The sequence below is a fragment of the Mycena indigotica genome (assembly GCF_014461135.1).
Source record: "Mycena indigotica strain 171206Taipei chromosome Unknown Mind.scaff0001, whole genome shotgun sequence".
Taxonomy (NCBI): domain Eukaryota; kingdom Fungi; phylum Basidiomycota; class Agaricomycetes; order Agaricales; family Mycenaceae; genus Mycena; species Mycena indigotica.
In genome coordinates this window covers 4,472,649-4,496,159 of record NW_023503000.1, presented here as the reverse complement: position 1 = coordinate 4,496,159, position 23,511 = coordinate 4,472,649, and the positions used below count along the sequence as shown (strand labels likewise).

At 51.6% G+C, this 23,511-nt stretch overlaps 10 protein-coding genes across 10 annotated transcripts; 3 read left to right on the top strand and 7 right to left on the bottom strand.

Moving 5' to 3' along the window:
* Window positions 1-444: 444 nt before the first annotated feature.
* On the bottom strand, window positions 445-1,588 carry MIND_00124800 (uncharacterized protein; the record flags this gene model as incomplete). Its single annotated transcript, XM_037358181.1, has 4 exons — window positions 445-453; window positions 500-918; window positions 979-1,380; window positions 1,426-1,588. The coding sequence occupies 4 exons, from the start codon at window positions 1,586-1,588 to the stop codon at window positions 445-447; spliced, it is 993 nt and encodes a 330-aa protein (XP_037226091.1).
* A 566-nt stretch (window positions 1,589-2,154) lies between these two features.
* MIND_00124700 (Secreted hydrolase) lies at window positions 2,155-3,224 on the bottom strand (the record flags this gene model as incomplete). Its single annotated transcript, XM_037358180.1, has 7 exons — window positions 2,972-3,224; window positions 2,785-2,919; window positions 2,690-2,740; window positions 2,540-2,636; window positions 2,364-2,495; window positions 2,227-2,313; window positions 2,155-2,170 (listed from the first exon to the last, which is right to left on the bottom strand). Exons 1-7 carry the CDS (start codon window positions 3,183-3,185, stop codon window positions 2,155-2,157), a joined length of 732 nt encoding a protein of 243 aa, XP_037226090.1. The 5' UTR covers window positions 3,186-3,224.
* A 669-nt stretch (window positions 3,225-3,893) lies between these two features.
* MIND_00124600 (uncharacterized protein) lies at window positions 3,894-5,293 on the bottom strand (the record flags this gene model as incomplete). The annotated part of the gene is made up of 3 exons (XM_037358179.1): window positions 3,894-4,409; window positions 4,460-5,060; window positions 5,106-5,293. 3 exons carry the CDS (start codon window positions 5,291-5,293, stop codon window positions 3,894-3,896), a joined length of 1,305 nt encoding a protein of 434 aa, XP_037226089.1.
* A 62-nt stretch (window positions 5,294-5,355) lies between these two features.
* MIND_00124500 (Dienelactone hydrolase endo-1,3,1,4-beta-D-glucanase) lies at window positions 5,356-6,376 on the bottom strand (the record flags this gene model as incomplete). The annotated part of the gene is made up of 6 exons (XM_037358178.1): window positions 5,356-5,696; window positions 5,746-5,881; window positions 5,927-5,998; window positions 6,059-6,094; window positions 6,140-6,267; window positions 6,316-6,376. 6 exons carry the CDS (start codon window positions 6,374-6,376, stop codon window positions 5,356-5,358), a joined length of 774 nt encoding a protein of 257 aa, XP_037226088.1.
* A 259-nt stretch (window positions 6,377-6,635) lies between these two features.
* On the bottom strand, window positions 6,636-8,571 carry MIND_00124400 (AMP binding protein; the record flags this gene model as incomplete). Its single annotated transcript, XM_037358177.1, has 4 exons — window positions 6,636-6,982; window positions 7,039-8,214; window positions 8,264-8,448; window positions 8,492-8,571. 4 exons carry the CDS (start codon window positions 8,569-8,571, stop codon window positions 6,636-6,638), a joined length of 1,788 nt encoding a protein of 595 aa, XP_037226087.1.
* Window positions 8,572-11,391: 2,820 nt separating this feature from the next.
* Window positions 11,392-12,914, bottom strand: MIND_00124300 (uncharacterized protein; the record flags this gene model as incomplete). Its single annotated transcript, XM_037358176.1, has 3 exons — window positions 11,392-12,254; window positions 12,308-12,703; window positions 12,755-12,914. 3 exons carry the CDS (start codon window positions 12,912-12,914, stop codon window positions 11,392-11,394), a joined length of 1,419 nt encoding a protein of 472 aa, XP_037226086.1.
* A 1,455-nt stretch (window positions 12,915-14,369) lies between these two features.
* On the top strand, window positions 14,370-15,114 carry MIND_00124200 (uncharacterized protein; the record flags this gene model as incomplete). The annotated part of the gene is made up of 4 exons (XM_037358175.1): window positions 14,370-14,698; window positions 14,756-14,831; window positions 14,885-15,008; window positions 15,062-15,114. 4 exons carry the CDS (start codon window positions 14,370-14,372, stop codon window positions 15,112-15,114), a joined length of 582 nt encoding a protein of 193 aa, XP_037226085.1.
* A 387-nt stretch (window positions 15,115-15,501) lies between these two features.
* On the bottom strand, window positions 15,502-17,291 carry MIND_00124100 (uncharacterized protein; the record flags this gene model as incomplete). The annotated part of the gene is made up of 4 exons (XM_037358174.1): window positions 17,000-17,291; window positions 16,530-16,949; window positions 15,793-16,473; window positions 15,502-15,740 (listed from the first exon to the last, which is right to left on the bottom strand). Exons 1-4 carry the CDS (start codon window positions 17,163-17,165, stop codon window positions 15,502-15,504), a joined length of 1,506 nt encoding a protein of 501 aa, XP_037226084.1. The 5' UTR covers window positions 17,166-17,291.
* Window positions 17,292-18,246: 955 nt separating this feature from the next.
* On the top strand, window positions 18,247-19,048 carry MIND_00124000 (uncharacterized protein; the record flags this gene model as incomplete). The annotated part of the gene is made up of 3 exons (XM_037358173.1): window positions 18,247-18,406; window positions 18,460-18,855; window positions 18,909-19,048. The coding sequence occupies 3 exons, from the start codon at window positions 18,247-18,249 to the stop codon at window positions 19,046-19,048; spliced, it is 696 nt and encodes a 231-aa protein (XP_037226083.1).
* Window positions 19,049-21,307: 2,259 nt separating this feature from the next.
* Window positions 21,308-22,963, top strand: MIND_00123900 (uncharacterized protein; the record flags this gene model as incomplete). Its single annotated transcript, XM_037358172.1, has 4 exons — window positions 21,308-21,327; window positions 21,374-21,579; window positions 21,627-22,040; window positions 22,101-22,963. 4 exons carry the CDS (start codon window positions 21,308-21,310, stop codon window positions 22,961-22,963), a joined length of 1,503 nt encoding a protein of 500 aa, XP_037226082.1.
* Window positions 22,964-23,511: the final 548 nt, after the last annotated feature.

Here is a 23,511-nt window from a genome sequence, read left to right as displayed (position 1 = left end):
TGCGGCCTTATCCCTCCTCATAAGTAGTTCAAAGTTGGTTAACTCTAGAGCTCGTAAACTGATGTTGCAACGACTCAACTCAGGTTGGTGTTCGAGAGTCGGAATCAGATCTGCCTTATCGACTCCCAACTTGTGTAGGCGGGTAGCTCGGCGGGTCCTCCTCTCCAACTTGGAACGCCGCGTTGCTCTGCAGTCGCGTGTTCAATATCCGGACCAACTCTTCCGTCGGAACTTGAACAGCAAATGCTGACAATGCTGTTTGTCCCAGCCGTGTTTCTTCTGTTGAAGGTATAGACGACTGCGGCGTCCTTGGAGAGGCAACTCGCTCTCCAGTCAACGCGCTTTTCGACAAATGCGAATGCGGAGTTGCTGTCGCTATCTCCACGTCAAGCGGAGTCGCGCGTTGTTGGTTGACACGTCTTGCGTGTCTCCTTCGCAGCCACATTATGAGGCCTATGGCCAGTAAGAGCAGCAAAATTCCTCCCAGAACACCACCCACAATTGCTCCGGTATGTGATGTGTAATTTCCAGTCGCTGAGGAAGGAGACGGAATTGCAGTACTCGTACCCGGAACACCCCAAGTCAAGCCAGTGGTAGGACTCTGAGTTATAGAAACCGGAAATGCACTCTTGGAGTTGGAGGCTTTCACCGGTCCCGACCCGGGTTCGATGAGAAAGTAGTCAACGCAGAGTGGCGTGCCAGATCGATACGAGAAGTTGAATGTGTGTTGACCAGCTGCTAACGGAGAGGAAGTGTATAATTTCTGGTTGAACAGAGTTTGGCCCGAAGATGGTGCATTTTGCGACGATAACGTCACTGGACCTGCTCCGTCTATCGAGACGGACGCAGAGAGCGGTAACGCGGAGGAAAACTGGGGATCGGCAGCCGTGAGCGGGCCAAATAGTACAAGCTTGTCGCCTGAGAAAAAAAAAAGAAATGTCAATATATCTTCGAACGAAATAAACTGTGGGGACACACCATCCAGAAAGTTATACGAGACAGTGAAGGAGCTCCCAGCCTGCCCAGTATAATGGACTCCGTGCTGCATAAAGTCCAGCGTGTTGTTCTGGCTCCACGACCCCAAGAACAACACGCTTGGATCAGCATCATCGACAAATCCAGTTTGCCCTTGTCCACGAGCATTCGTCTCGTATATCATGTAGTCGAAGAAAAATACGCTTGGTCCAGTGGTGACATCCTGCATAACGAGGGTGTACTGTCCGTCAGCCAAGGGACCTGAGTCAAACGCTGGGTTGTGGAAGACAGGACTGGAGTCGGATACGTTGGGTAGGAGTATGCGTTGTAGACGGCCATCAATACCGATTTCAAGGTCTCCTTGGGGGAGACCAGCCACTGCCGCGAAGACCGTAATCCGTGTGCCTGTTATTCCTATCAATGGTCGTTCAAAGAGTAAAAACAGCGCACCAGTGAAGGCAAACGAAGCACTATTGGTACTACTCTGGATTGGCTGCGACGTGGTCCCCTCAAACTCCTGTTGTCGACTGCGCGGCAGTCCGTCGTTGCCTTGGGTGTTCCACACTGGTGTATAGGTGATACTGGGGTCGCGGTCGTCAACGATGATCTTCATGCCAACTCGACTCGGAAATGCCGCAGGGGCAAAAAGGTAGCCGACAGGACACGGGAAAGAGTGGGGTTCGCCCGAGAAGCCTCATTCGAGCTATACATAGCTCTCATGAAAGCAATCATGCTGTTCGCTCAGATGTAGATGGACAGCATTGGGCTTGGCTCGGTCAAACTGTTCTCTGTCAGTGGAAATCGGTGGAAAGTAAGCCTAGCAGTATACCATGACAGGAAACAATACCGAATTCGAGGAAAGCTTTTGAGGTGATCACGACTCGGAAATGCACAATGCAGAGAGAGACTGTCGATCGTCGGATCATGGTCGGCTCTTCGTCACGGTCAGCCGTTCGTAGTTTGCGTTACATAACTTTCAATGAAAATATACGTCGGTTTTGGGTCGAATAGGCATGTCATTTGCTTACTAGGGCTTGTTTGAAGCCGTTGTGGTCTTCCTACCGATCGCGAAGACAGATAGCATCTTAAAGGACTCCCAATTGAATCAAAAAATCATTTCAAGTTGTTCAGGAGTGGCGGTACATGGTCATACTAAGTATGTCTTTGAATCTATGTACCTCAGCCCTTTGCTATGCTACAGAGGCGCCGTTAACACTCGATGAGCGTTTCTCCGAGAGAGCTACTACTCACCGAGAAAGACCGGCAGCATCTCCGTTGAACAGATCCTGGTCGCCCGGATTCGAACCCGAATCGGCATACTGCCAGAAGGTGGTGAAGCTGGATCGCCATTGAGTCAGATCTGCGTCGGAAGCAACAAGACAATATACCTCCAGCCAGCGGGCAGGGTCCCAATGGCTGAGGCGTAGCGTGCGATCCAGAGCGGGTTGTTGGCGGCGAAGGCGGCGCTGTTACCCGTGCACGTCGTCCACCAGTCCGTAGTGGTATAGATAACTGGGAAGCTGGAAGCAATTGGCATCATGAAGGCCCAAAATATCAGACTTGCCGAGTCGTCGCAGAGTGGTAGGTCGTGGAGAAGTCTTGAATCCAAGAAACCATCGAGGCGGCGCTGAGGCCATAACATTCGGCCCCGTTTGGGTTGTCTAGTTGGACACTGATGAAAAACAGTCAAGTCCGACTCGGATTGACAACGAACATTCGATATCCAATGCGCCAGGAAGCGTGATTCCATCTCCACTCCAACCACCTACAGCTTTTAGTCGAACTCCGAGCGGTGGTCTTTGATCAGACCTCCGTGTGCAAGGAAGAATTTGGCCTGCGTTGCCCCGGAGCTGCTATCCGGATGCGCGAAGTGATAGGCACCACGGATGAGACCGGCGTTAGTCGCTCCGGTGTACTGGGAGGAAAAAGTTGAGCTTATGAACGCTACGGAACGACGTAAGTCAGTAGATGCAATACACTAACAGCAATGACATACTCGTGCCCTCTGTGGCTTTGATGTAAGCAAAAGACACTCCATTTGCCTTAACGGTTGCCCAGTTGACGCTTGGCTGGAACCCCGAGACATCTATGCCCTGTGGCTGAGCACGTTTGGAGTTTTCGATATCGCGAAAGACAACATCGACAGCAACCGCGTCACAAAGACGCGCGAAAGCCGTGAAAATGGTTACAAGTGGTAGAAGAGTTTTCATGGTATGCTCTAACCAGTGTAGCACCCCGCTGACGAGTCTTTTTATACCGCAACTGTGCAGCGCGTGTCCAAAGGCCAACGCACAAGGCGCACCTGTCCATCATTCAGAATGAGAGACGACGATAGGTTGTTGGGTTGGAGTAATGCAAGCGCGACAGCGAAGCTGGGGCAGGAGATAAGATTGCACATGCGCAGCGTGGTGTTGCAGCAGTATTGAATGCAAGTGGGGCTTGTTTTGGGACAGAGAACAACGTTTGAGGGCGGAGCACTGTTGACGAATGTGCAAGGTTGCCGAAATCTCTCCGGACCGTGCTTCCGAGCCGTCAGCGGACTGTCGAGGAAGATTTGCGGAGCCTGATGTTACTGTTACGGGCGTTGTGCAGGAGTCAGAGATGACGTTCGGAATACAGGACGACAAGAGGAATATAGCACGTGACACCAATTGATGGCCTACCCACGAACTCCAGCCTTCCTCCACTTCAGCACAGCGCACAGCAAGCACTGGCAGCGAATAGGCCCCGATGGCTTGAAGGAAACCTTACTATACCTGACAAGGGCTGTTGCGCGCGATGGTGATGATTTTCATTTCAAAAAAAGATTCCTTGGCCTATGCTCTGCCTGAGGATAGTGAGTGTGTCCCGTTGTCCTAATGCCTTACAAGTTACATCGAGCTGACATCCTCCTTAGGAGCTACTTGTATACTCTATATCTATTCTACTTCTTCAAGTTCTTCCCCATCTTCGATGGTCAACCGTCCCAAGCCTGATGACAATCTGCTCTCAACCGTCGGCGGCTCCGCTGACCGCGCCCGTGTTCGCGGTGAACTAGAGGGACTTGAGGAAGCCGCACTACCGAGGAGTGGACTGGCGATGGGGTCCAATGTATTCGACTTCAACTTGAGCTTTCGCGAAAGCGATATGGTGCGCATCAGCTTCCTTCCATTATGATTCGGCAACCCGTCGTCGACTTGTACCTCCAGGCGTAAATCCGGCACAGAAGCAGCTACGGGTAAACCTGGACTACCCAGTCCAGCCCGCTGAGAGATAATTGGAGGCAGTATAACGACCTGCTCGTCGAAATCCATTGGAGGGACCACAATCTCGAAGGTGGACGATGTGAATGATTTGCAGAGGGCCTCAAACAGTTTGCGGGAGGCGTCTGCGTCAAATGTACCTGTTTGCATTGCGTTTACGAGGGTGCTGAGCTTTTGCGAGATGGTGGGAACCTAGTGCATATGGTGAGCAAGCACGTCGAAGTAAAGAAACCGTGACTGACGTTGGCAGCCAAATGCCGCATCATAAGGGCGCAGTCCTGAACGTCTTGTCGAAAAGCGTCTTGTGCGTCGGAATGAGAGCTACTTTCGAATTCGCAAGCATTGGGAAGGTCGGCAAAATAGTATCGGACAGGGTAACGGGTGCGGTCAAAAGATTCGACGGAAGCTGAGCTGCCTGATGCTGTCTCTGGCCCCAGGTCAACCATGTAGCTCCCCAACTCACGACAACCCAGCAAAGCAATATTATGTTCGTGCAAGAATGTCAGTCCCTCCAACACCTGGCGGAAGAAGTCGACATAATTGGCAACGTTATGCAAGGGGGGTTTGTTGAACTCGAGAAGCCGTTGAAGACAGATGAACACATATTCGTCGCGAGGGATAGCGCAAATAATGTGGGGAGTAGGGTTCCATGGATCGTGCCGCAGCTCGCGTTGGTTCAAACGGAGAAGAATAAGGAGTTCAGGCGAGGTTCGATGCAGGCGCTTAATCAGCATCGAGTCGTTGGCTTCTGGCGAGGATGCTTCGACAGCAACAGTATTGCGCGTCTCGCTCAGTGGAAAAGGCTCTTCCGCCAAAAGGTCGTCGATGAGCTGGTCAAAGTCGCTGTTTGCTGTTCGCTAGTCATCACACAGAAAAACGACCACGCACATATCATAAATTACATCTGAATTCGCGGATGTTGAGCTTTCCCCCGAATCTGAATCTCGTCGCGCGGGGACACGCTGCAGTGGGTGACCCTGTAATATCTCAATATCGTCCAGGGTCGCATCGCTTTCGTCAGAGTCATCTGACTGGTTGGGCGAGGCCGAAATGGGCTGGTCAAGAATCGACATCATGGAGCGGAAAGAAGAATTCGCAAATCGGTCAACTACAGGGGTACTCTCGCTTTGTCATCCTATCACAGCTTTTCTTTGAACCACTCAACGCAGGCTCTGAACGCCCCTTCCTTTCCTTCTTTCACTTTAGCGTCGTTGATGTCCCCACGCACCGCAAATCCGTGCCTACAACCCGCGAACCACTCCCGTCTGTATCCCGACACGAATCTCAGGAAGATTTCGTCGGCCATCTTGCACGCTTCGTCAGGAAACGCGGGGTCCACTTCACAACTGTTGATGAGCAATGGGGCTGTGGATGTTGACGCGTATTTTTCGAGATCGGCTGGGTAGGCAATACGCCCTGGATGCGTGATGGCGGACGCGGAGATGTAGTTCCTCATCGCCAGGTCGAATGTTGGGCGGGCTGATAATATTTGGAGCTCAAATTATTGAGGAAAGCGGCGGAGACGCACCACCAAAGCAGTATCCTGTAGCAGCAATCTTCGTTATTCCACGCGCTTGGAGAGCTTTGACGACTCTTTCGACAATGGGCAGCACTTTCTCTGGAGAATGAGCTGCAAACCATCGTTCCCGGTCGAACGAAGGATTCTACACGCGGATTTGGTCAAAAGGATGAGGGAAAGATCAGCGCACCAGACGATGAGTGACCGTGTCCAACGCGTCAGCAGGCACAGGATCACCTTCGAACATGTCTGGCATGACCGTCTACAACGCGATTTCTGTCAGCGTTCGTTTCTCGATCTAACGTTGTAGAGAATGTCGTACATAAAAACCGTTGCGAGCGAAGTCATCGACGAGGAGCTGTCCGTGTTCACCAGCTATTCCAGTTCCTGAACACGAAATTACCTTGTTGTTCTGCAACTCTAGATCTGATCCGAACACGTCTGTCAGAAACAACACCACTTGGTTTGGTGCGTATTCTTCGCCTGGCACAGAAACATAGCATTCAACATCAGCGAATTGTTCGAGATGACCTTGAGATCTAGCTTAAAACTCAACAACTTTGCATTATATTGACTGACCTTCTGGCGTGCCTTCATGGCGAACACCTTTGAAGCAATTCTCGCAATGGCTCCCAGTCATGCTAGACAGGAAGGCTCCCTTGTCGACTCGATTTATACATGCGCTTCTGATTTAGAGTGCGGAAAAGTTCCGTTCGGTATCAACCGGAGCCACATCGTGAACCGCCTTGCTGAGAAATATCTTTTGCGTCAGCATAATCGCACTTGCATGCGCCATCTTAAATATGTCGTCGTCATCCATATCGTGAAGAAGAAAACACTTCTGCGTAAGTTAGTTAGTTTATGGCGAGTAAATACGACCTAAAATACTGGGTTTTATCTTAGAGCTTGGCTTTAACGCCCAGTTCACCCCGTTCTGCCTCTTGCTTAGCCACCTCTCTCAACTCTTTCCTCAAAATCTTCCCCGCAGCACTCTTCGGGATGGCGTCTACCACCGCAACTCCACCGCGCAAAAACTTGTGTTTGGCGACCTTGCTCTCCATCCACTTCTGCACGCTCTTGGAAAACGCAGCAGTTTTAGCTGGGGTATTGACTTTGGTGGGGTTTGCATGGACGACATAGGCCCGAGGCAGCTCTGTCGCTTCTGAGACGCTGTTTACACCAATCACAGCAGCATCAGCGATGTCAGGGTGGGTTAACAGGATCGCTTCAAGTTCAGCAGGAGGGACTTGTAAACGGGATTAGCATAGAAAGACGTAAGAGACAAAAAGAACGAAGACACACCCTGGAATCCCTTGTACTTGATCAACTCCTTCTTCCGATCCACAATGAAATAATACCCATCTTTGTCCCGGATTGCAATATCCCCGGTCTTGAACCACTTGTCGGGCGTGATTGAGTTATTTGTGGCGGTGGGGTTGTTGAGATAGCCTTTCATGACTGTCTTGCCGCGAATCCAAAGCTCTCCACGCTTGCCAACCTCGGCATCCACCACCTCATCGCCCTCGTCGTCCGCCACAAGTCGGGCCTCAAGAGTTGCCAGAAGTTGCCCGATGCTGCCCACATGTTGCTCGCATACTTTAAAGTCGAGTGTGTGGGTAGAAGGCGACGTTTCGGTGAGTCCGTAGCCTTGGGTGATGAGGCACTTTGACCCCTTCTTCCTTTTGGAGAGTAATCGTTTCTGAACCATTCGCATTAGGTCGGCCCCTAGCGGCGCTGCACCGGACAGCAGATACTCAAGCGATGACAAGTCGTATTGGTCGACAGCAGGATGTCTGGCCAAGACAACGAGGACAGGGGGGACAAGGAGCACATATCCAACCGTATAGCGCTCAATATTGCGGCAGAATTCGACGGGTTCGAAGCGCGTTTGAATGACGGCGGTGGCCCCGACAGAAAGAGCGCCGTTTAGCACGTTGGTAATGCCGTAGATGTGGTAGAACGGAAGGATAGCGAGAAGGGTTTGTTCGGGTCGCAAGGGGGGGAAACTCCCTGTCCGTGATGTCCATGAGTGTAGTAATGTTCTGGTGGGTGGTTTCGACGCCCTACGAGGAGGTTCGGAACACAGTCGGAAAAAGAGTATTTTTTCAAGACGAACCTTTGGCTTTCCCGTTGTCCCAGAGCTGTAACACAGGAGCGCCGTCTCCTTATCGGCCACACCGTCAAATGACTCCTCCTTTTCCAGCGTCCCAAGACCAAGTAAGTCCACGAGGTTGAGATGGTCGGGCCGTGGTGAAGCGGGGCCCCCAGCCCAAGAGAGGTCGTCAGGAACGACAACAATACGCTTGCCCGCTTCAGCGGAGGATAAACCAAGTTGCTTGGTCAACATCTCCAGCACGACTGGAACCAACTCCTGCGCCGCTAGAATGAGTTTTGCCCCACTGTCTGTATACTGGTGTGCGAGCTCGGGTGGAGTATAAGCACTGTTGGCGAGCGTGCATCGTAGGCCAGCAGCAAGACCTGTTTCTTATGAGTAAGATGACGTGGAAAAAAAGGCAAAAAAGCGCACTTCCATGGAGCAAGACCGGCCACGCGAGGGAATTGGGAGAGAAGATCAGCACTGTATCGCCACGCTTCGCGAAGACACTGGTCGTAGGGTGCTCTTTGAGACCATACGCCAGGGACAGGCAAAGGTGCTTGAGTTGTCCCCGGGTAATGGTCGTGCCGGTCCGGCCGTCGATGAAGGCTTTGGCACTGGCGGGGTGCCGGCCAACGTCGGTTGAGCCCGGTCTACTACCGAGTAGATGGGTAAAAAAGCTGTGGTTCACAAATGGAACTGCAGGGGCCGGGGAGGTGTAAATGCGGGGGCGGGGGCATGGCGGGAAGAAGGAAGAGCGACAAGCCTAAGCGGGATTGGCGCATCTGCGCTTCATAAGTATGTCAAATGTCGATCAATGATCGGATCTTGAACCGGACAGCGGGTGAGACAAATTTTTTCTTGGTCAGTCAACATAACCCATGACCGGACGAGGAACGGAAGGACCTTTTCGTAGCAAATACGGGCACTTTAGCTGACATGCAATTGATACAGAGAGCAAAACAACACCTTGAACTTGCCTTGAACCCTACACCATCTCCGGGTAAAACATTGATCCTTTGTGATGCGTGCACAAGCGACCGGCTACTTACGACCGGATAACAGTGTAAGTGGCGCCGGCTCGATAATCATAATGAGGCTGCTGCTGCCGTCTTGAAGATATTTGAATTGGCAAAGCCTGCAGGCAGCAATCCGATGAACTCTTATATTGCTCAGGATCATCGTCTCAAAATCTAGGGACCTATGCCGTAGGGATTCCTAAGAGATGTACTTTAGTATGAAAGTGAACCATAATCCTCTGTTTGTATTCAAGTTGTGAGGTCTTGCAGTGATCACGCATGCAATCAGTTCAATTGATGTGTTGATGGGAGCGCTGATGGCAGTCGCTATGCTGCTACGACGGGAGGAGGAGCTTCGAAATGAAGTAGCGCAAAATGGTCGGGGGATGAGAAGCAAGCGTGGAGGAGAAAGCGCAAGTAATCATATTCTTACTGCTTCAAAGGATTTCCATGGCCGCCTGGCGAAATGGCATCGCGTCTGACTACGATTTGCTGTCCCGCGACGTAAATTTGGCATCAGGAGATTGTAGGTTCGACCCCTACGGTGGTCACGTGCTTTTTGATTTTTTTGGAGGCCTAAACATGCTAATATTACATTAAAAAACCCGCCAAGTTGTGTTCTGGCGCTAAACACATTTTGACAGTTTATAGGGGTTTGTGACAGTGTCACACAGTTCTGAGACATGATTTTGATGGGGGGAAGCACAAGTAGGGTCTTACAATTTTTTATACAATTCCAGTATAGCCTTAAAATGGTTTGTTAGCTTGAAAATGAATATTTGATCAATTTACCCTTTTCACAATGCTTGCTGTTCCTATTATGAATGTCCATTAGGTTTTCATATCTTTTGTGGCTGGTGATGAGGATGAGGAGACAGACTTGTCCTTTCAAGCTCAAGTCAGTGCCAAACCTAGCAATCTTGTCCAGTTATGGTTTGACTTGGGCTGTCAGGCCGACATACCTATCAGGCCTGACTGCCTGACCTGATGACCCAACGACACCCCTCCCCCTGTCATGTACATATGAGACCCTGCCCATCCTCTCCAGTGCTGGTGCTTGCACTTTGCAGTGTGCAGACACAGATCACAGCCCACGTGAGGGATCCCACAGGCTATCCACACCTCATCACCCTTTCATCTGCACTGCAGCACTGTTGCTCGGTCACGTGCGCCAAATTCTGGCCTCTCCCGGCCCTCGTTTCCACCTCACAATGTGTTCTAGACATGTTACTTTGTCTCCCACATGTATTTGCCTTCATGGTCAAAATGCCCCATGCCCTAGGGTATATTATAGTTCATAGGCCAAGGGCCACTGGCTGTTTCCGAAGCCCACCAGGGCCACTGCCTTGCTGCCAGCCCGGCCCATCATGATCTCTCACCAGCCCACCCCCATGCCATCTTCACTGCAATCCTTGTGAGGATGTGCTAATACCATCTACATAGTCACCAAGGGTGCACAAATTCTATGCTCTTGAGCATCCCGGGGTCTGATACCCACTGGATGAAACATCTCCAGATCAATTTCTATGCTAGCTGTTGGCTTAACTTGGCTAGCTGAGCTATGCTGTATACTGTACTATTTAGATCAAGTGTCCGCGTTACGCGTTACACGCGGTCGCGGCGCGGACACTTGTGGTCTCTGTTACGCGTTCAAGGCCGGATTCCCATCAAGAACAGGCCGAAAAAGGAAATTTTTCGGTCCGGCTGACGCCGGACTTGCCTTTTTTGGGAATCCGGACACCTTGTCCAGCGGACAGTGTCCGTTTACGCGTTACACACGGCGGACACTTGATCTAAATAGTACAGTACTGTAGCATTTTAATCAATTTGGCAGTCACATGTCATACTGTTTTAAAACACTAACATTTTTTTTGGCAGTCACACGCAACAGCAACAAACACTGAATTCACCTGGTAAATTGACCATTTTCGACTAGCGCGGCCCTGTAATGTGCCGAAAATTTTTGGTGGTCACACTCAGTGGATGCCTCAGATGCCAAATTGATTAAAATGCCATGGTATATGGCTACCATCCCTGTATACACAATGAGATTTAGAGTGTCACTGATGTCCCATCAACTTGGTCCCCAGATACCTTACAGTACACATTACACTGGGCCAGCTGGCTCTACACCATATATTATGGTAATGGCCAATAGCCCTACTTGCATGGCCTGACCCAAAGCCTGACACCCATTGGATTTGGTAGCATTGAATGAGATTGTCATGGTCCAAAGAGGGAAGCTCAGGCTAACTTATGGTCAATTATTTAAATTCTCCTACAATATAGTATAAGTATATACTGTACTATTTTATTCAATTCGTCGGTCACGCGTCACACCCCGGCTGATCTGACGAATTTTTTTCGTCAGTCACAGGGTGCGGAAGGGACCGACGAAATGGCCTGGCTGGTGCCATCACCGGCCGGAGGAGGGCTGTGAGCTCCGTGCGACGAATTTTTTTGTTAGTCACGCAGCCGATTAAAATAGTACAGTATATATATATTATATTGATCCATAGCATCTATGCTACTACAGGAATACTAATATCCTGCCTCCCCTTGAAGATAACTGGGTGGCACTTCATCCACATCAAATGGCACCTGGTTGCTCTGCAGTCGTGAGTTCAAGATCCGCACCAACTCCTGTGTTGGAAGGTCTGAAGCTGCTACTACTGGCATAGTCTGCTGCTGCAAACCAGAGGGTGTCTCATCTTGTACATGATCAGCAATGGGTTTTTGCCAGTGTGGCCCCTTCTCGGTGACTGAAGGCTCCCAACTAGCTGCTAGTATTGCTGTGTTTTCTGGAACAGCTTCAGATTCTAGTGGTGGTACAGGAAAGGGATTGGGTGCTGTTGCATGTGCAATGTGCTCAGCTTTGACCATACTAGTATTTGGTTCCAACCTATGCCTTCTCCACAGGCATATGAACATGCCTACACAGAACAGCAGCACACATATAGCTCCAATGACAGCACCAGCAATCAATCCGGTATGACTTTTAGAAGAGTTGGCCATAATAGCACTGCTGGATGGAGTTGCAGAGTTCATATTAGGCGCAGTTTCAATGATAGTGGTGGTATGTGGTGCTCCCAGGTTATCAGTACTCACACTCACAATTGTGCTTAGAATAGGAGTCAAAGAGGAGGCCGAGTTGGAAGTGGACCCTTGCGAGGAACCAGTAGAGCCAGTCTCGATAAGGAAGTAGTCGATGGTCAGTTGTGGCCCTGTATTATGCACAAATTTGAATGTGTGCGGCCCGGCGCTCATCGCAGGAGAGCCGTAAAGCCGCTGGTTTAACGCTGCGACACCTGAAGATGGCAACACAGGAACAGGGGCAGCTCCGTCAATCGACACAGCGGCAGAAAGCGCCAACGGGAGGGTCCCGAAGAGGGAGAGTTTGTCGCCTGGAATGCTCTGCTTAACATTGACGGAGATAGTGGAGTTACTGTATGCGTACCATCCGAAAAGTTATAGCTAATGGTTGCTGTGTCCCCTGCTGTCCCTGTGTAGTGGCTAGTTTGTTGGAAGAAATTATATGTGTTGTTTTGACTCCAAGCGCCGGAGAATGTGATGCTTGCATCGGTCTCGTCGACAAAGATGGTCTGGCCCGCGTTCCGCTTGCCCGTCTTGTAGATAAGATAGTCAAGAAAGAAGCCGTCGCCGGTGCTGGCGGTGTTGGTGATGGTCAGTGTGTGTTCCCCGTCAGGAAGTGCATCCGAGACAAACACGGGCTGGTGGAACAGCTGCTGCCCCTCGGGGGTTGGAATGAGCCGGGACGTTGCGTGACCGTCGATGGTGAGAGAGAGGTTGGTCTGCGTGGCGGAGATCGTCCCGTAGACGGAGATTTGAGTGCCTGAACAATCTATCAGCCCAACCCGCCTTTCTATCAAAATTCGATACGCACCGGTGAACGTGAACGAAGCCGCAGCACCCTGGCTGCCCGCATGGGAGGTGGTCCCAGCATACTCGCGGGCCTGGCCAAGCGGGCCGCCCTTGGTCGTTGTTGTTCTCCACGCAGGCTGATATGAGATGGCCGGGTCCCGATCATCCACGATGATGTTCATAGGCTTGCCGGTGGTGAGGGATGAGAACTTGGAGGGTAGGGTGAAAGGAGCGGAAGGCAGGGACGCGGAGGCTAGATAGTGGCGCTGGTTATATCTTTCGATGAGACGCCATGCATCAATTCTATTCTTGGGAAAGATGAAAGACCGACAGTTGGCGATGGGAGGCTGTGGTGACGAGCCCGGGGTAGCACCGTTGCAGGTCTAAAACATACGTACCTTGAGCGCTTTGAAGATTTGGTCCAGGTCGGCGGAGACCAACCCGAGCACTTGAGCTCTTCCACAAGATACACCAAAACGCCGTGGTTTGGAGAATGGAAGAATCAAGATGCAACGGCGGCCGCAGTGATACAGCCTAGGACGACGCTGGTAGCGTTACAACTGTCAGAGATTTGAGAAGGCGGCGACGGAAGTGTCATGGGGAAAGAAGGCGAGAATGACCAGCAATTGGCATTATTGGTGTGTGTTGCAAAGACAACTTGCAGCTCGAGCCCTTCACTGCTGCAACGTTACTGATCAGAGTCGGTGGCAGAACTTGTGGCCATGGCAACACTAGCCACGGAAGAGCTAGTTTCTCTAACGTCAGACTCGGCCGCGTTGGCCATGGACTGAAGATTCTGCAAGGAGTGGCACCGGCATCCATACCCCTCAGTCTCACTGATACTGTGGGAGAGTATTCAGGAAAGCGACCGGCAACAATATGGTACACAACGACTCGGATGGTTCGGAAGAGAGAGTGAGCGAAGATGAGTCACGCCAACCGCCGATCGCGAGCCAAATTCCCACCGATCACCCGTCGTCGGTCTTACGTCGTGACCTCACTCTTCCCCAACTCTCATGTCCTCGGACGATTAGCAGGCCCCAGAGCGCCATTTGACGTGCCAGGTTCAACCAAAAGCCGCAAAGGGACGCTTCTCGGTTCCCTTCTCGATGCCGTAGCCACCTGTACCGTCGGTAAAGCAAGGTTTCTTGTGGGGAGTAATTGGTTGACCGTCGATCCAGAGAGCGTGCAAGCTTTCGCCTTCCACTGTTCGGGGCCCTCAATCGAGGCCATGGATGTACCTTGGTAGAGGCCAACTTCAACAAACTCGCAATCAACACAACGAGCACTCTATTTCATCACGAGTGTGAACCGATGTCGCATCCCGCCTTCCTCTCCGGGAAATGCCGGGCTATGAAGCCATATTGGGCGTGTTCCTCCCATGCCGCGCTGCCATCCCGCTGCTTTGGGCGGAAAATGCGGAATTGAGAATTTGAGAGATTATGGCAGGATATTCGGGGCCTTCGGCAGTACGTGTTAATTATAAAGAGGGCAACCGACGAGGGAGAATAGACCACCATCCTTCCCCCCCCCCTGCTTCGTTCCTTGCTCTGGCCCAGCTTGTTCACTTCGTTCTCATTCACCCCCTTTCACGAATCCTCCATTGACAGAATCTATCACGCCACCAAACACCCACAATGACGCGCTACGAACTGCCTTACATCCTCGAGGACAAAACCGGCACGCTATCGAGCGGCTCCGAGTTTATCGACATCCACGAGCGAATGCATCTCACAATGCGCTGTACCGCCCCACGCTCTTTCATGCTCTACAATGGGCCGTGGCCCCCGCCTTCTTCCCGCTCATGTACCGGCCACCCCACGCGACCAGTGCTCCCCCATCCACTCGCTTCACTCCAGTTTAGCACGACCAGAGACAACGCAATTGCCCTTGGCACGATCAGCGTCCACAACGTTCCAATGTCGATGCGCGCCTATCTGGTGAAGCCGCCCGGACCCGCGACAAGGTATGTTTTCCCTCCTGATCCCAGTGCTTACCACTTGGGCTAATCGCTTCTCCATAGCATTCGGAGATTTGTCGCGTCCGACGGTCAGCAATACCAGTGGTCTAGGCGGACCCAGCCGAACCAGGAGTGGACGGTGCGTTGCCGGTTGTCGCCGTTCTCATTGCTCTGACTGATGGTGATACTTAGTGCACGAATAACACGAACTACATCATCGCGTCCTACAGCCTCAAGACGCCGGGGGAGCCCGAGTATGCCGAGTCGTCGGGATGCATCCTTGAGATCGCAGAGCAGTTTGGCCGGCTTGCCCCAGGTGCGTCATTAGGCCTCGCTTTCCCCAATGTCCAGCTGATTCCTCTGGGCCAGAAATCCTCGCATCGCTGTGGATCATGCGCCATATCGCTGCGTACGACTTGTGAATGCCCGAAACCAGATGCGAGCCCGGCCTGTTGAATGCTGAACAGACCGGGCTCGCATCTTGCTTCAAAAAATGTACTTTTATCAGTTCCGTTACCGTTGAAGCTAATCTACTAATTGCTGGTACTTACGACTTGTGTATATAGTCTTTACATCCTTCCCCTTGTACATAGTTACCTGTAGCCATACTGTAAAAATTGAAACACGGACATCGTACATGCTACAGCCGGATCAACTTCGGTGCAATATCTTTTTCTGGTAAAAAAACCAGCCTACTCCTCAAGCTGAGTATATAGTGATTATAAGCAAAAAGTACAAGCAACGCTGTGCCAAATGTCCTTTGATATCCAAATAACGATATAACACACAAATACATAGGATAAACCACATCAAGCGTCCTGGTGATATAAATACCGCGTCTTGCCAATCGCCCGCTCGTCGTCGTCGACGCCGAACTGCCCGGCAGCCTTTTCGTCGCCCGGCCCGTAGCCCGGCAGCGCGTCCCCGTGGCCGCCGGCGCTCGGGTCGGTGAGGGTGACGAGCGAGTCACGCGGGCCGTAGTAGACCGGCGGGTACGCGCCGCTTGTGGCGGCAGCGGGGTGGATGAGGAGGAAGTCGTCCACGGCCACTGGAAGCGTTAATTAGCTGATCGTGAGGACGATGCATAAAATGCAACATACGTTTCCGTTGCCGTCGGCGTTTCCGCCAGATGCACAAGAGCAGCAGGAGCGCGAGGAAAAGAGTCAGTGCACCGCAAACAACGCCAGCGATGAGCGGGATGCGCGAGGAAGAGGCTTTTGCGGCGCTTGTGGGGCCCTGCGCTTGTAGCCCACCAGGCGTAGAAGTGCTTGTCTGCAGCCCGGTTTCGACTTGTACGATAGTTGTCGTGACGGAGTGTACCCCACCACCGGGATCTGTGCTGAGGCTGACGCTCGCGATGGTCTTCGAGGTAACAAAGGAGGTTATATTGACGCTGCTAAGAGGGCTGTGTGTGGGATCGCTGTTGGTACCGCTTGCGGACGCGGCATTGGTGTTAGTGCCGTTGGAGCCACTGGCAGAGCCAGCTCCGCTGCCACCGGAGGACCCACCAGAAGAGCCAGAGCCAGGTCCAATGAGGAAGTAGTCAACGCCAAGCGGCGTGCCCGAGTTGTAGGAAAATTCGAATGTGTGCGCGCCAGCGGACAACGGCGATGAGCTGAATAGTTTCTGATTGAATATCGTTTGACCAGGAGACGGTGTATCGTGCGATGGCAATGATACAGGCCCGCCACCGTCTATCGAGACTGTGGCAGAGAGTGGCCCGGAAGAGGAGAACTGTGGGTCGGCAGAGGTGAGCGCGCCAAAAAGGGTTAGCGTATCGCCTGAAAGAAGTCTCAATGATTATGCACACACACAGAGAGATCGCTTGAACACGCACCGTCCAGGAAATTGCTGTATGTGACCATGGCCGACCCCGGGCCGGGCCCTCCCTGCTGACCAATATAGCGGGATGTCTGCTGCATAAAGTCGAACGTGTTGTTTTGCTTCCATGGACCCGGAAAAGACACGACAGGTCCTGGATCTTGATCGTCGATGAGAACCGTCTGCCCCGAGTTGGCACGGCTATTGGTCTTATAGATCAGGTAGTCGAAGAAGAAGGGACTGGCGTCGGGACTGTTAACCTTCATGAGGAGCATATGCTGACCGTCGGATAACGGATTTGAACTGAATATTGGCTGGTGGAACTTTGCATTTGCGGCGCTGGGTGTCATTACAGGTGTTACTTTCCCGTCGATGGTGAACTCCAGATTAACTTGCTTTTGATTGTTGAGCGTCCCAAAGACCGCAATTTGGTTCCCTTCCAAAATAATTCGTGGGGTTCGACTGGAAGGCCTAAGTATCACGCACCAGTGAAAGTGAATGAAGCAGTCGAGCCTTGTTCTCCAGACTGCGAAGTAGTTCCCTGAAACTCCTGCACTTGGCCTCGCGAGCTTCTATCTTTATCCGTAGTAATCCACCCAGAGCTATACCTTATAGACGGGTCGCGGTCGTCAACAATGATATTCATGGCCATGATGGCGGCGCCTCTAGGCGGAGATTCCGCAACGGCGCCGACTCGCAAAAAAAGAGGAAGGGTGAAGAACGAAAGACGAGCTGAATGAAGGTGGAGGGCGGGAGAGAAACGAAGACGATGGCGCCGGAAGCGAGGCGCTGCTGCTGGGAAGATCCCGGCGCCATTTAGTCGTTAGCATATATCTGTGCGAGCATCATTGAGGCAACCATCGCCGGGTTCGGCGCGATGGAGAGATGGGATGGCCGTGACAGTTGAGATGGTATATATAGGCTATTAGGGCGTCGGGAGGACCGGAGAATTCGGGCGACGGCTAATTTCGGGGTTAGTTGGGCTAGAAGTTCATGCTTCGTGGTATCAGAGGATACAGCAGGACTATCACTATCTGCGAGGGCAAGAGAGCGCGTGCCAGTGCATTGGATGTTGGCTATTTCAATTTTGGTGCAGTGATTTTGAGCTCACGAACGGAGGAAGCAGCAAGCAGCTTGATGACATCGTTGACATGTGATGTGTATCGTGGTTGCTTCTGGCCTTCACCTTCCAAGATTGTTAGAACAATCTGCAAATAGCCAGCTATACATGCCATTCCTCAACATAGGACGTCTCCAAAGCGTCGTCGAACGCGCCTCGACACGCGTTGATGGGCCCTCGGGAGGCAACGATAAACTTTCCATGTGGCCACCCTAAACCGATCGTAGTCGTTTATAACGGACAACTCGTGGTGCTACGATTTTCTACGACAGTTTTGGAAGCATCCCTCGACAAGCCTCATCTGCCATTCTTGGAATGGAATGCTCGTGCCTGGCCACTGTGGAAATCGCACGAATCGCACGCGGTGTCTCTGTTGGCGTTGCCAACACAGAGCGGATACGTACTTCGCTCACCGACGAGGACTTAGGAGCCTGAAAGACATCTGTGCCATCTGCGTATAAGCAGCACGAGCCCATAAGTATGCCGGATGGAAAGCTAGTCGATCACCCTGAAGCAACAGTATAACTCCCAATCCTTCCATTCATTCTCGTGTCGTCTCTCCCGTCTCCCCCCCTTTTTTACGGCTACCGAGACGTTTACCAGTGGCATCGACATGAACATCATCATTGATGACCGCGACTCGTCGATACTCTATACGCCAGCATGGATTACTCGCGATACAGATGGGAGCCCGCGGGGAAAGCCACAAGAGTTTGCAGGGACGAATTCGCAGTCCGTAGCTCCAGGATCTACTGCTTCTTTTACTTTCACCGGTATGTGATAAGCAGCAAAACAGAACGCCATTTTATTAATAATACTGTGGAAGGCACGCAAATAAGCGTCTTCGGGACACTCGCGGATGCAAGACAAGCGTTGCTTCAGTTCACTATTGACGGGATAGTGACGCCTCTGTTGTTACTCGGCGTAAACCCTCCATTCCACCGACTCGTGTTCAATTCTGTCATTTTGCCACGCAAACAGCACGTTCTAGTCATCCAGGACAACACTCTTGGTCCGAGCTCTTTCTCGTTGGACTATATAATCTACAAAACCGACAATCGGGATGCTAGCCAGACTGTGCTCCTCGATGATCAGAGTCCTGGTGTCTCTTTCGCCGGCGCATGGCCCCAGAACAATACATTTGACTTCATGCAGCAGACTTCCCACCATACCGGGCAGGCGGGCGGCTCAGTCATCGTCACATATGACAATTTCGAGGACAGTGCGTATGCAAACTTTTGATTATAAGCAGACCATAATCGACAGCCTCTTCAGACGACACACTGTCCTTGTTTGGTCCTTTGTCGTCGGCCGACCCCAATTTGCCCTCCAACTCGCCATTCTCTGTATCAGCATCGATAGATAATGGCGAACCTGTTGATCTACCGTCACAAAACGCTCCACCTTCAGCCTGAGGTCAAACCACATTCAATCACAAACTCTACACGTCCCCGCCGCTCTCCGCTGGCCAACACACGTTCCAGTTCTCATATAACTTTGGAACCTCGCTTGGGGTGGACTACTTCCTTGTTGAACCCGGCCCGAAAGTCACTGCTACTAGTAGTCCCAGTATCAGTGGCACGAAGTCTAGCATTATTTCATCTAAATCCTCCAGCACAAGATATTCTCTTCCGGCTACAGCTACAACTTCATCAAATGTGGTGGCTAGCACGAACCATTCATCCCCTTCACATCCACCCCCTTCAAGGTCTTCCTTACTCGCCAGTCCAACTACTCGGACAGCCGGCAGTGTTTCCGCTAATCACACCTCTCATATCGCACCGATAGTGGGCGGTGTCCTCGGAGGCATATTGCTCCTGGTGGCTGTTGGAACTGCGATATACGCCCAAAGACGAGCGATATTGGCGTTCCTGAACCAACACCGCCCTTTGCGAGATAGAGAAGCGGTCGTTGCCACTCCGTTCTGTCTTCCCGCCGGAACCACCCCATTCCCTCCACTGGCATCAAAAAGTGCGCTTGTCGGAGAATTCCGAACGAGTGTGAGAGGCGTGTCTCCCATCGTCGCTTCGGATCCACAAATACCACCGCAAGCGGCGTTGTCCACTTTGGTGCTGCAAGTTCCGACAGAGGAGCTGGCGAGGATGTTGTATTCCCGATTGCAAAGTAATCTGATGCCTCACGTTGACGAGGAAGAGCCGCCCAGTTATCTCCCAAATGTCCAAATACTTGACTGAGACGGTGCCTTGACTAGAACCGGTATATGTTTTCATACGAATGGCAGTACTTATTAATCGTCTTGACTTACTGTAGTCGCCGCATAAGTATGTACGTACATAATGATAATGACTTGGGTGGAATGAGAATTACAGTTGCGGTAATGCAGGCCGACATCATGCTGCCCCAAACTCACCGTTCAGGAGGATGTAGATTCGTTCGAGGAATCATAACACAATGCACTAGAACTGGAGGAGACATGGGTTTCTGAAAACAGACTAATTCCTCAGCGTGGCAAGGTTACTTTCGACCCTCATCATGATCTGCCTGCAATTCGCCAGACATGTCCCTCTTGTCCCATTCATCTTCTCTCTCTCCAACAGTCGCCTTGATGAAGATGAAATGAAATGACTACTGCTTCAGCGAAACCTGACGATATAATCCTCGCAATTCATCTTCTGGCCATCATCGCCGATGACCACGTCCGTCCATTGTCTACACACTCACGCTACTCAAGTTTGACGGAACGACTTCGCTGCCAGTGCTGAGTTACACGGGTGCAGCGCGTCGACTTCAATTACTTGCGGGTGTGTTACTTGCTCGTGGAGATGAATCAACGCTGATATTTACAACTTTCCAGGCACACAACATTCGCGTCAGCATCAACTTGAGAGAACGCAATGCTCTCGGCGGAGGACAGCAACTTCCACCTCGACTACATCCAGAATGACGACGGGGATGAAGTCGTCTGGTTCTCGAGTGTGGAAGCAGAATAACACGGCCCACTTCATTCAGAGCAAGAGCCACTATATATGGACTTAGGGGAGTTGGTTACAGTATACTTTCCTAGAGGTGCGCAAAACAGGTCTTCTAATGTGTACTGGATGCTGACGACTCCCAGGCTACGCGCTCTCTCTCTGTTTGACCTCTCACCTCTCCGCTTCAGCACCAAACTGCCATGGCAATGCACCACTCTGTTCACATTCGAATATTCCCTGTTGTCATTTGCGCGATGTCTGGAGAACAGTCACGGTATTTTGCTCGCTTTCAAGTTTCGATGTCCATACGTATTAATATCAGAGCTCAGTGCTGTTGTTCAAACATCGCAATGGGACCGTATGGTTTCTCTCATGGGAGCTATGTATAGGCTTTTTGCTGAATCACCATCCGTGGCTTAAGCCTATCACCTACTTTCTGCAACTCTTGCTGTTCGGATAGTTGTTCAAGTTGACGTGTTGACGACCGTCAGTCCGCCCTTGCAATTGTCGGATGGACCACATCGTCTGATTTAGGCAGTGTCTTTTCGGAGAATGCGGTCATGTCCTGCGATTGTGTTTGGGCTTGTTCGCACCCTCTGGCTCGTTTCTCTATTCCTGGAATAGAGGCACGCACCCCTCCCGACTCGGTCTTGTCTTGTTACCGCCAATGAGTAAGACAAGATTTTGGCGGTCCAGGTTCCGAAATACTCTCGGGATGAGATCTGTCAAGAGTTCATCTTCATGATAGTATCTCAATCACGGTGAACAGAATCTGCAATTTTGGAGGAGCGTTGAACATATAATCAGCTTGCTCAGTCACTCTCGTAGGCCGCATAGCGCTCATTCGTGTTCGATGAAAATCATCGTTGACGACCGCGACCCAGCTATCAAATATGCACCAGCCTGGAAAACTCAAGGCAGCAATGGGAACCCGCATGGCCAACTACAAGAGTTTCAACAAACCACTTCGCAGTCCGGAGGAACGGGATCTACTGCTTCATTTACTTTTACTGGTGTGTAATATGCAAATGAAGATCCCTTCACTCACCCACATTGGAAGGTACGCAAGTCAATGTCTCCGGGACACTTGGCGGTGCGAACGAAGCTCATCTGGAGTTTATCCTTGACGGACAACGGACACCCATAACAATATCCAGTGCACCAAATCCCCGGTTTCACTACCCGGTCTTCACCTCAGCGCCGTTAGTCGACGGGCAACATACCCTGGTCATGACGGACAACAGCTCTGACCCTAGCCCTTTCTTTTTCGACTACCTGATCTACACAACCAACAGCCGAAATTCGGGGCAGACGGTGCTCATCGATGATGCCGATGACACTAAAGAGTTTGCGCTGGCAGTTCTTGGGCCCTGGCACCAGAACAACACCTTTGACTTCATGCAGCAGACATCTCAATATGTCGGGTCGCAGGACGCGGGAGGCGCGATCCAACTCAGCTTGATCCTCCAGGACGGTGCGTACGCAAGTCTTCTATCAAACAAAAAATATGTGCATTGACTACTAGTACCTTCAGGCGACACACTCTCCCTTTTTGGCCCACTCACTTCTACCGACCCACAATTTACTTCCGGTTTGCCACTCTTCGTTGAGGTTACAATAAACGGGAACCCCAGCCCATTCCTGTCGGAGGACGCCCCACTTTCTGGTCAAATAACATTCAATCAACGGCTGTTTAAATCATCGTCCTTATCCGCTGGCCGGTATGCTGTTTCATTCGAGTACATCTCAGGCACGCCATTTGGCTTTGATTACATGCTTATCGAGCCGGGGCCAGGGTCAAGTCGTAGTTCCAGCACCAGCAGTCTATCCCCTTCTTCTACATTATCCACGAACTTGACCGCGGCTTCAACTACCGCCACTAACAGTAAAGCAAGTTCTTCAAGTTCCTCTTTGGCAAGGCCAACGGCTCCCAATCATACCTCTCATACCGGAGCAATTGTGGGCGGTGTTGTCGGGGGCGTCTTATTGCTCCTGATAGTATGTGTTTGGACCATGAGATGGGCAAGAAACTCCCGTTTGGGACCCGGAAATCAGGGACGAGCTCCGAGTCAGGTCATCCAGCCCGACGTCGAAACAGCCATTGGGACAATCACTCCATTCCCGCTATCTAAAAGCGCAGTCGCCGACTTGGAGCACCTCCGGACAAGAGCTGCCTCTCCAGAGCCCGTCACACTGGAGCCGGAATCAGTCGATGTGCGGGAGTTATCGGTCGGCGAGCATATCCAGCCACACCCCTTCCAACGAACAGTCGCTCTGCCAACAACGGAGTTGGTGCGGATTTTAAACGAGCGATTGCGGAGTGATGGGCTGTTTGACGAGGACGAGCAACCACCCAGTTATCCACCGACGGAGGCTGGGAATCGAGTCAGTCGATAGCAAGTTGCAGTTGACTTTGGGGTTGATTTCGGGATGACTTTACTATGAGCTCTTACTACATCGTCAAGGGTTGGTTGAGGGATGGACCCAGGACATGGATGCTAGTTGGACAGGTAGTTGTTATAAGCACAGTTAGAGTAGAGTCTGAGAACACCTGGACCAACAGTGATGTTCTTGATTCGGCAACCGGCAACGAGGCTGCTTCTGACCTTCATCTTCATCGTCTCAGATTTGTCTGCGTTTCTGCAAATAGCCAGGAATGCCCCCGCCGACGCTCGGCCCATTGAACACATCTTCTCGAGGGATCTTCCCAGCTCAGATGCTGACGATATAACGCCAGCAAGCCGCCAGGCCTCAGGCTGGGGTCGATTCTGATGAACGTCATCGTCGACGACCGGGCCCCGTCCCTTGTTTATACCCCGCCTTGGAATGTCGAGAACGTCGTAGGGCAGCCGCTCGGAACGCCACTCGAGTTTGAGGGGACGACCTCGCTGCCGAGTTACACGGGATGCAGCGCATCGTTCACTTTTACTGGTGTGTTGTCTGCT